The 10,960-nt window shown below is 38.9% G+C and overlaps 1 protein-coding gene across 1 annotated transcript; it reads right to left on the bottom strand.

Annotated features, from left to right (window-relative positions):
• Positions 1–7,382: 7,382 nt before the first annotated feature.
• LOC144701738 (transcription factor MYB60-like) lies at positions 7,383–9,274 on the bottom strand. The gene is made up of 2 exons (XM_078573481.1): positions 9,024–9,274; positions 7,383–8,101 (listed from the first exon to the last, which is right to left on the bottom strand). The coding sequence occupies exons 1-2, from the start codon at positions 9,154–9,156 to the stop codon at positions 7,575–7,577; spliced, it is 660 nt and encodes a 219-aa protein (XP_078429607.1). The 5' UTR covers positions 9,157–9,274; the 3' UTR covers positions 7,383–7,574.
• Positions 9,275–10,960: the final 1,686 nt, after the last annotated feature.

Raw genomic sequence — 10,960 nt, 5'->3', positions numbered from 1 at the left:
GCAGCTGCGCAACCACGTATTCGCTTGGCAGCCTCAACCGCGCAGTCGTGCAGCCACACAGCTGCTCAACCACGCAATCGCACAGCCGCGTGCCAAGCCGCAGTCAAAACTGTGCAGACGTGTAGCAGCCGTAGCCGTGCAGCTGCAGTCGCTTGCTTGGGCTGTATCTATCTACACGTCGTGTCACCGCGCCTAGTTGTGCTGCCGTCCTCGTCACTACGCTCGCCTTCGAGCCCATCACCATGCCTACAAGCGCCGCCGGCGTCCGTGCCATCGCGCTTGCCTCTGAGCCCGTCACCATGCCTAGCTGCGCCTTGGTTGTCCACATTCATCTGCTCGCCTCCGAGGCCGTCACTACACCCAGTTGTGCCACCGCCTTTCATGCCACCACGCTCGCCTCCGAGACTGTCGCCGCGCCAAGCTGCATCTCCATCGTCCTCGACACTACACTCACCTCCGAGCCCGTCTCCACTCTCAATTGTGCCATGGTTCTCGATACCGCGCTCGCCTCCGAGCCCATCACCGTGCCTAGCTGCACCATCACTGTCCTTGGCACTGCACTCACCTCCGAGCCCGCTGCCGTGTTTACACGCACCACACGCGCGCCTAGTGTTCCCTAGAGTAGTTTCGAGGAGAGCAATTGCTGGAGGACCCACTGCTGCCGTACATGCCACCGCGGGATGAACCGCCACCGCCGTCGTCGCCGATGCCTACCTCTGTTCGTCGATAGATAGATTTAGTCAGTCACAACCAACGACATTGTAGTGACACCTAACATCGTCGTCATTGAAGTTTGATGTTCACCCGGTAATCGCCTTGTGCTGCCACGCTACAGATCAGCCCTCCTCTCCTTGTGGTGTAACATGAGCCGTTCGATCCCGGCGTGTCGTGTTACATCAAGTGTCCATTGTAAGTGACATTTTTTTAATTGGGTGGAGCAACTCTTTCATCTTGGATTGTTCATCTTCAAACTGTTCTGATTTATCTTGTCTTATTGTCTTTGTAGTTGGAATTGTTACATTTTCTTGGGTCATGAATTCAAAGAATTTATGAAACTTAGGGTGATATATAATTGAGAACGACATATATGTGCTTACAATCAGATCCAACAATTCTTCTTTCATTCGTCTTGCAGTTCTGTCAACAAATTTGGGTGCCTTGGAAAAATAACCCAAAACAGGTTTCACATGCCTAGAACCCTTAAGCTTACTATGAATTTCAATGTGAGAATTTTGTAGGTGGTTCCACAACTTCATTATGCTAACAGTCTTTTCATGTTTCACCATCACCTCTCTTCTTTTGCAATGCTTGCAGTTATAGTCTCCATTAGTACTTTTGGTAAAGTACTCCATCACATGTGACAGTTTTCCCCTTTGGCAAACCTCTGTTCCCTTCATAGACACATCGCCCATATAATGTAAATAATTTATTGATGACACTAAGTGCAAACAATAATTCAAATTCAATATCATAAATTAAATTAAATAGGAGCATACCTCATCTTTAACCAACTCCATTGAATCTAAGCACATTCTTTTTCACATACTGATAATGAGAATGAGAGGGAGAATGATATTGAGAGACGAAGATAATTAAAGAGTGAGAATGAGAGTGAGAATGAGATTGAGAGAGGGAGACAATTAAAGAGCGAGAATGAGAGTGAGAGGAAAGATGGAGAGAATTAAAGAGTGAGAATGAAATGAACGAGTGAGAGGAAAGAAGGAGAGCATGAAAGAATGAGGTATCACACGAAGGAAAAGTGACTGTAACAAGGAATAGAAGAGAGGTAATGGGAAAGTGCGAGAGGGAGTGAAATACTGTGGGAAAGGGAGAGAAAGTGGGTGATAAAGGGAAAGAGTGATATCATCATTTTGACTTCAAGGAAGAAAGTAAAATAAAGTAAGAAGGAGAAAATGGGAGGGAGATGCAGATATTGAGAGACTGAGAGAGGGAGAAAATGAGAGAGGAAGAGGGAGATAGAGAGAGAGGGAGAAAGGGAGATAATGAGAGAGGAATAGGGAGATGGTGAGAGAGGGAAAGAGGGAGATAATGAGAGAGGAAGAGGGAGAGAGTGAAATAGGGGGAGAGGGAGAGAGGGAGATAGGGAGCTAATGAGAAAGGAAGAGGGAGATAGTCAGAAAGGGAGATAGTGCAATAAGGGGAGAGGGAGAGAGCTGGAGAGAGAGAGAAAGGGAGCTGATGAAAAAGGTGTTGAAGTGTCTTTGAGTAATAATCTTCAGATAATAAGGAAGAGAGATAGATGAGAGATGAAGAAGTAAGAGGATAGAGGAAGAGTGATGAATGCACAGATTGTTATATACAGAAGAATAGAAGAAGAAGGATCCTAGGCATTAACATACATCTGATATTTAGTTATGCTCGTGGACAACTACATTTGAAAGCTTGGTGTAGCCATTATAATCTGACCAAACTGCCAGATTATAAGGGCTAGTTAAGGCTAAATCATCATCATTGATTCAAATAGATGGATCCTGATCGTTGTTGGTGTGGGATATGTGTCACACGTAGTGTGGTGGTTTGATAATTCTGATTCTGATTGGTCGTTTAGATGCTGACTCAACTTGGTGTTTGCGTCTTAGTCAATACCCCCCCCCCACAAGCGCAATGGTGGAGGGGAGATTACGAACTTGTCACAGAGATGGCAAAAGTGAGCGGTTGGAAGGGGCTTGGCAAGGACGTCAGCGAGATGATTTTTGCTGAAGATGAAGTGAATTTGGAATGTCTTGGCAGAAACTTGCTCGCAAAAAAAGTGGAAACCAATTTCCTCATGTTTGGTCCTGGCATGAAAAACAGGATTAGCAGTGAGATAAGTAGCACCAATATTATCACACCGGATGATGGGTATGCTAGAGGTGATGAGGCATACTTCTTTGAGAAGGGATAGGAGCCATAAAACTTCAGCAGCAGCTTTAGCCAAGGCTTGGTGTTTGGCCTTGGTACTCGATCGGGACACAAATGGTTGCTTTTTAGAACTCCAGGAGATCAAATTAGATAATAAGATACAGGATAGGTTAGACTCTGTTATTTTTTTGGTGCAGTTTAGGCTAGTCCTTAACGATGTTTGGGGCTATCCAGCCTAAAGTGGTGATGAGCCTAACCAATTTTGCGTGAATGCCACTAATAAAAACCACTTGGAAATAATGTGTAACAAGGATACCAAGAAAATATAGTATCAGTGAACCTCTATCATCTTCAACCCCCAAAGTCTTCCACGAAGTGATGATGTTTTACCTCCTCAACTAGGCCTCTAAAGCCTCCTCTTTTTCAGCCTTCACCTAGCTGAACCCCAAAGACTAGTAGGATCCACTTAAATTCGGTATGTTTACATTATCCAAATACTCGCATGTATACCAAAAAATATATTTTTCCAAGGATTTTAAATATGAAATAATCACCAAACATATTTGAATGAAAAATACTTTGAATATTAGATCAAGCATTAAATTATTGTTGAATATACCTTGCTTTAGTATATCTTCTGATTCTCTTAACTTTATTCCTATTATCTCTATATCATACTATATTTTTATGTATAATTAATCTTTCTCAGAATAAAATTCATTTCTTGTTGAAGGCATGCCAGAGCGCTTCTGGTTGTTTCCTCTTCTTCTTGCTTGTAACTTTCAGAATACTGCAATAAAAATCATTAATAACCTATCCACAGAATCAGGACAACTTAAACAAAAGCTGAAGTTCATTTTTAATCATTCATTATGTGAATCTGTTGTAAATCATCTCACACGTTGGCTATTTATTTTGGTTCATGATTTTGGAATGCTCCACATTCTTCTCCTGTGACTTATTCAGTTACCCTGTTGTATGGATTTTGATGAATGTTAAAAATAAATATTTATTAAATGAAATTTCAAAAAATTACAGAAAATCTCTGATGGATGATGTTGAACACAAGGTTTACAATGTTATAAATCTTATGTCACAGTATTGTATTCCTTTTAATTTCTTAAAAAAAGAATAAAACTAGTGAACCTATGTATTTTATGGATGTTAAAAATAACCTTTTTCTGTAAAAATTCAAAAAAGATAAGCACAGAACTCAAAATTATGATCTCAAAAACAAGGTCACCGAAGGCACAATCTTGTTCTCCCATAAACTTTGAACCTGAACCAAAAAATAGGATTCTAAATGTTATGGATCTGGGATGATGTCAGAAAAATATTGCCTGTAGTTCTTTGCAAAAGGCCACATTTGATGATTTCTCTTTGCAGGGTGATTATTTCACCTAGGGCAAGAGAAGATTTTATTTTACATTGCTACTATATCTGCTTATATGGGCTTCCAAAGTGGAAGGGCCAAGTCTGTAATTTTCAAAAACTTGATTTAAATGCCTTTCTAACAAGGTAGAAAAATAAAAACAATTACAGCTGAAATTTTGAATTTGGCATAATCACAACTTTTCCGTTCACTTCATAATCCATAAAAGGTAAAACCAATCATTGTATTTCCCTCGTGAATTTAACATAAATAATCCCTTAAAATTATTAGATATATGAAATAATTTTATTCACTTATAATTAATCCATTAATTTAGATATAAATATTTAAAGTATGTGGATAAGTCCGTGTCGACCATTAAGTTTTATTGGCTAAATGGTGTCGTATTAACGTAGACATTTGACCTGCCACATGGGACCTGGTTATCAGCATGTTATAAAAACCTCACAGCCTAACTTGATAATTTTTCCAATCGACCAAATGGTCAAACATCACATCTATGAATACTTGAAGGTAGTTATCCAATGCACGTGTGAGTAGTTTGAACCTTATGAGGTTACATATATTTATATGTGTAAGTCCTTATATCAATGAACTGATCTAAACATATTTACATAGGTTGAATCTTCATAATCCACTTTGAACATTGATCAAAACACATTATTTAGGATTTTACTAAAATTCACTATGCCTTAATCTTCAACAAGTACATGCTCCCATAATTCCTTCTCTCTATCTATCCATTTTACCCTTATACCTAACAAGTTGTAATTATTTTTTGTGATCTATGCATCCACAATGAGTGACAAATTAGAATGTTGGAAAATTATCCCAGAAGATTTTCCTCCATGGAGGTTTAAACATTCTCCGTGGCACCTTTTGCCACATTCAGGTCGAGGGTACACATCGCATTGAAGCCCTTATTATTGCAATACGCTACAAGAGTCAGAGATAAAATTGAATGATTTAATACCTCTGATGAATTTTTCAATTCAAATCCATTTAATGCAATATATTTGAATTGACATTGTCAAACATGTTTATGTTTTTAGCATTTACAAATGGATACACCCTTGAGCTAATCATGAACCTTATAATGGACACATGGAAGGTACATCTAACGGAAACTCTTGCGGACATCTTTGATCCCTTTAAATGCATTCCTGAAAAATTGGAATTGAGTTTGAGACAATATTTGGATATGGTCTTCATGTTGTAAGTTTGATACCTGTATTGCACATAATCTCCCAAAAATGTCAAGTAATAATACTCCAAATTATTTACCATAAAAACTAGCCATACATTTAGTATGTGTTTCACTAGATTAATAAATATTTTGTGCCACATAAACAAGTGGGCCCTTCTCCACTAAACATGTCTCAATCTCTGCAAGTACTTTAATTATTAAAACTAAGATTCTACACTATATTATAAAATTTTCCTCCTATTTATAAGGTATATTAAGAACAATTGATGTGGCAGAAAACCCATAGAACAAAAAAAGATGAAAGTGAAAAACAAAACCAGGTCAAGAAATATTCATAAAAAATATGAAGAGAACATGCAAGGTTAGGAGGGATAAGTATGAGTAAAACTATATGACGGCTTAGAAATTATGTTACAAAAGTCAAGTATTTCTTTTCATGGCCTCCTAAAGTTATCTCAATAAAGGACTTATTGCATAAAGATACTATTTGCCACTTCTAGGTGATTCATAACAAGATCAATAGCTTTTGGGAGAACTGCAGGTTAATTAAGAGAAATAGCAATTCTCTTGTACCTAAATTTTATCACATCTCTATGAGAAAATTTTGGCTTCATCAAAAGTATTATTATTGCTTCTCCAGAAGTTTGGCATATTTCTTTGCGCATTATTTATGGAAAAGAAATGTTTATTTAGAAGAAAAATAGTTTCCGGATGTTATTTTTTGTCCTATCTCATGTCTCAAAACTATCAGCATTTTCATCTCAAGTTGAAACTACTGAATGCATCTGCCTTTTTTTAAAAGCATCGTGTCATTATTTCTTTTTTTATGTAGCTCTCAGTACTTATAAGAGTACAGTATCATTCCAATCAATTAATGTATGGATGAAATGAACGCCCGAATTTTTTGGTTACATTAAAAACTGAAATCAAGAGGGTGAGATATGTTAAAAACATAAGGGAAGGGTGAGAGAAAAAGATGGAAATTGAATGCAAGGGAACACTTAATGCAGGCGGTGGGCAGGTATGTTTGAATTGACATGAACCGGCGCCCTACGGCAGGCGGCATCCAGCAGTGATACACAGTGAAAGAAAAAAGGAGAGATAGAGATAGAGATAATAAAAAACTTAAGTTGCAAATCCAAATCAATGATAATAAAAACTTCAAAATAAAACAAATAACTAATTTTTTGATAGTGTATCTATACCCTCATTAACGGTGGATGAAGATGTCAAAGTAGTACCTCATTATCATAGCCATGAAGCGACTTTGATGATGATGATAATGATGATGATGTCAAAGTGAAAATGAGAGAGTTTTTTACATCGTGGATGGTTAACGTATTAACATCTTCGATGTTGACAAAAGTTGACGATCTAATCGATGAATCTTTAACCTGCTGAATCCTATGTATGGTAATGTACGTATAGAGATAAGAAAAGGGAAATGCAGTAGGTCGATAAAGTCTCCCACATGAATCATTTAAAACTCATTTTCCCCGTCAGCAGGTTTTAGAAACAATCAATGGCATAAAAGACGACCCTTTCATTAAATGAATCAAGGTCTGAAATCTTCTTCTATTAGATGCACACTCTATTCCTAAAATCTTGCAGAAGCCATGCATGCCCATGATACAAATGCAACCATATAAAGGAGATAGACATAAACATAGACATAAAGATAAGCATTCCTTACATCGCTTTCCTACAGTAGAAGTCTTAGAAACAGTCAATGACATAAAAGACGACCCTTTCATTAAATGAATCAAGGCCTGAAATCCTCTTCTATCACATGCACGCTCCATTCCTAAGATCTTGCAGCAGCCATACATGCCCATGATGCAAATGCAATCATATGAAGGAGATAGACATAACAGATGAACATTCCTTAGATTGGCTTCCTGCAGTAGAAGTCTTAGAAAGAGTCAATGGCATAAAAGACGACCCTTTCATTAAATGAATCAAGGTCTGAAATCTTCTTCTATTACATGCACACTCTATTCATAAGATCTTGCAGAAGCCATACATGCCCATGATGCAAATGCAACCATAAGACGGAGATAGACATAAAAGATGAACATTCCTTGGATCGGCTTCCTACAGTACACATTTAGGTCACATAAGATAAGGATAAGGATGGAGGGGTTGACTAAGGGCGTCGTCAAGAAGCCACGCGTCAAGCAAGGAGGAGTCAGGGAAAAAGCTCTCGTTGAAAGCATCTGGAGCCCCACTAAATTCTTGATGCTCAGCGATCAGGCTGCTATAATCAGCCAAAGCTTCATCGTTCTGCTTCTTCGACCAGTTTTGTAGAAGAAGGGAGATGTTCTCTTCAGTGGGGAAGGCACAGCCAGTTGATGAAGGTGGAGGCCGCGGTTGAACTTGTTCAGGAGAAGAATAGGAGTAGTCTAGCCTTTCTGTGTTGGGTTCGAGCCTCTTCTTGAGATGGGTATTCCAGTGGTTCTTTATATCGTTGTCTGTTCTGTCTGGCATGAAGGATGCAATCGTTGCCCATTTGTTCCCAAGACGAGCTTGCAGGCGTACGATAAGACTCTCCTCCTCGCTGGAGAAGTTTCCCCGCCGAATGCCCGGTCTCAAGTAGTTCATCCATCTCAGCCTGCAGCTTTTGCTGCATCGTTGTAGGCCTGATCAAGAAGAAAGAAAGGAGGAGCACGTAAGGATACAAGTAGATGGAGAGACGAATTGAAAAAACAGATTGTTTAAGTAGTAGAGATAGATAAATAGATAGGGATTTGGGTAGCGAAAGAGAGGGAAGGAGAGGGGAAGAGAGGGAACGATAGAAGCGAGAAAAAGAGTGAGATAAACAGAGAGAGAGAGAGAGAGAGAGAGAGAGAGAGAAGCGATAAAAAAAGAGATGGACAGAAAGGGAAGAGAAAAACAGAGATAGACGGAGAGAGAGAGAGAAGAGAGGACGAGAGAGGTAGACGGAGAGAGAGAGAAGCGAGGAAGAAAGAGGTAGAGAGAGAGAAGAGAGGATGAGAGAGATAGACACAGAGAGAGAAGCGAGGATGAGGAGATAGAAGCGAGAAAGAGAGATACAGACAGAGAGACAAGCGAGAAAGAGAGAGATAGACAGAGACAGAAGCGAGAAAGAGAGATATAGATACAAAGAGACAGAAGCGAGAAAGAGAGAGATAGATACAGAGAGAGAGAAGCGAGAAAGAGAGAAAGATACAGAAAGAGAAGCGAGAAAGAGAGAGAGAGACACATAGAGGGAGAAGCGAGGATGCGAAAGATAAACAGAGAGGATGAGAGAAGGGAGAAAGAGAGAGATAGGCAGAGAGATAGACAAGTCGATAGAGAGCAAGAAAGAGAGAGAGAGAGACAGAGAGAGACAAAGAGGGAGAAGCGAGGATGCGAAAGATAAACAGAGAGGATGAGAGAAGGGAGAAAGAGAGAGATAGGCAGAGAGATAGACAAGTCGATCGAGAGAAAGAAAGAGAGAGAGAGAGAGAGAAAGAAAGAGATAATCAGAGAGCGATGCAGAGAGAGAGTCGCTTTCAGGTTTACTCAGTCTTTTGGAGAAGAAGAGCGAGTTAAATTCACCTGTGCTTGCCGGGACGGCTCTCCAGTTCCCTGGGCCGTGCTCATGAACATAGCTCACCAAAAGAATGTCCTCGTCCGGCGTCCACGGCCCTTTCTTTATCTGCGATCCTTCACAGCACGGTGTCCTCGCCATCTTCACTCCTCGCTCTCAAACAAGCACCCTCATTAAAAGAGAAAAAGACAGAAATATAGAGCGATAGGAAGAGAGGGAGTGAGAGTGGAATGGATAGATAGATATAGAGAGATAGAGACTTCAGCTGTATTTATAGACGGAGTTTCTTGGAGATGGGCTAGTTGACCTCGTGACTCTGTGATCACCAGTGTATGAAAGTCAAGAGAATTAAAGAAGTTAAAGCCTTCTCAACCTCGCCACAGAAGTCAACTGGAGTATCCCGCGCTGCAGTTTCTGGGTACAAAACCGCGTGTATTCAATGGAGCCCAACCGGGTGTCAGTAAATTATGGCGACCGTGTGAGGACCATGTGTCAATTCAAGAGTTTTATTTCTGGGTCTCTACTATCTCCATCCCCAAAGTCAAATGTAGGACTATTTTATTGCATTTTCTTTACAACTTACAAGCAGAAGGATGGGGGAGTGATTTGTTTTTTTTTTCTTAGAAAGTCAACGGTTGGTATGGTTATCAGAGTTTACCTATTTTGAATTTTGAAACTGTAGTTTTTTTGTAGAAATGAAGGTTTTGAAACGTCCAAGATGATTGTAGTGATGCTCTAACTTGAGCAGGTTCCGTAGTGAGCTGGTCTTCAACCACATTAAAGGTTCTTGCCGAATCTAGAGGCTTTTTGGAATACAGTTGAAAAGATGAGACGAAGAAAATTTTGTATCCAGAACTTAAGTTTTTGTTGTACAATGAAGATTTCAGATAACTTTAGTTCATCTATTTGTAATTCTAAGTTATTATTTGTATTTGCAATGCTGCTGGCTTGGGTTACTTTCCGTTGAGTGTCACCTTCTTTGGGTACCTAAAAAATGGGGTGGGGGGGGGGAGCATGATGTGATGTTCATAGACAATTTTATCAAGTATTTCCTAGCAAGTCATTTAATCATTTTTTTATTCCTCAACAATTCAAAAGTAATAGTAATACTGGAAATATAATTACCTTCCAAATGATAGAGCCAAACCGGTGAGTTATTACAGGATACAGATATTCCTATGTGCTATCATACCAAGCACAACAAGTTTTCTGATTTCTCACTATCAGTATATTGCATCACATTGACAATCTCATCAGTAAGGTATGTTCTCTTCATATAACCGAGGATCAGCATAACTTTCCATGGATGATTCTTCAATATTTCTGGTAAAGCAAACCAGCGCAAGCGTACAAACAACTCAACTTAAACAATAATAGTCTTTCAACATATCTTTCTGATTTGAGAAACTTTAAGGCTAATTTATTCCCTTGGCACCAAGGTGCACTAAAATGTGAAAAATGAGACATAGCATTATGGTCTTAGTATTCCAAACCACAAATATATTGTAACCAAAAAATGTGTTTCCATACCATCTTTCACCCAAAAATATGAATAATGCATCCATGACTTCATTTGGATAATATGATGGTTCTTTAATTTATTGGTAAAAATATATGGTTCATTTCACCTATCAAAATTCAATCTAAAATCAATAAAAAAGAACTTGGACACATGTGATGCAGCCCAATTTACTGTAAGAAATCATGTGAAATTCACCAAGAAACATATTATACAGGAGAGATAATGTATAAAAGTACAAGTATTAAAGAAAGATTAAAGACAAGTGTTTAAGCTAAATGTTACTGGAAGGTACAGTGAAGTGGTTCCAAGATCTAAAAACAAAATACATTGTGTATCAAAGTTTATGCCATCATTAAATAATGAAAATTAAGAATCGACCTTAAATTAATACCAAGTCAGAAACCTACTCATAGAAATGAATAA

The sequence above is a fragment of the Wolffia australiana genome, chromosome 4 (genome assembly GCF_029677425.1).
Source record: "Wolffia australiana isolate 7733 chromosome 4, ASM2967742v1".
Taxonomy (NCBI): domain Eukaryota; kingdom Viridiplantae; phylum Streptophyta; class Magnoliopsida; order Alismatales; family Araceae; genus Wolffia; species Wolffia australiana.
The sequence above is the reverse complement of the archived record's forward strand: the minus strand, read 5'-3'. Positions and strand labels throughout refer to the sequence as shown.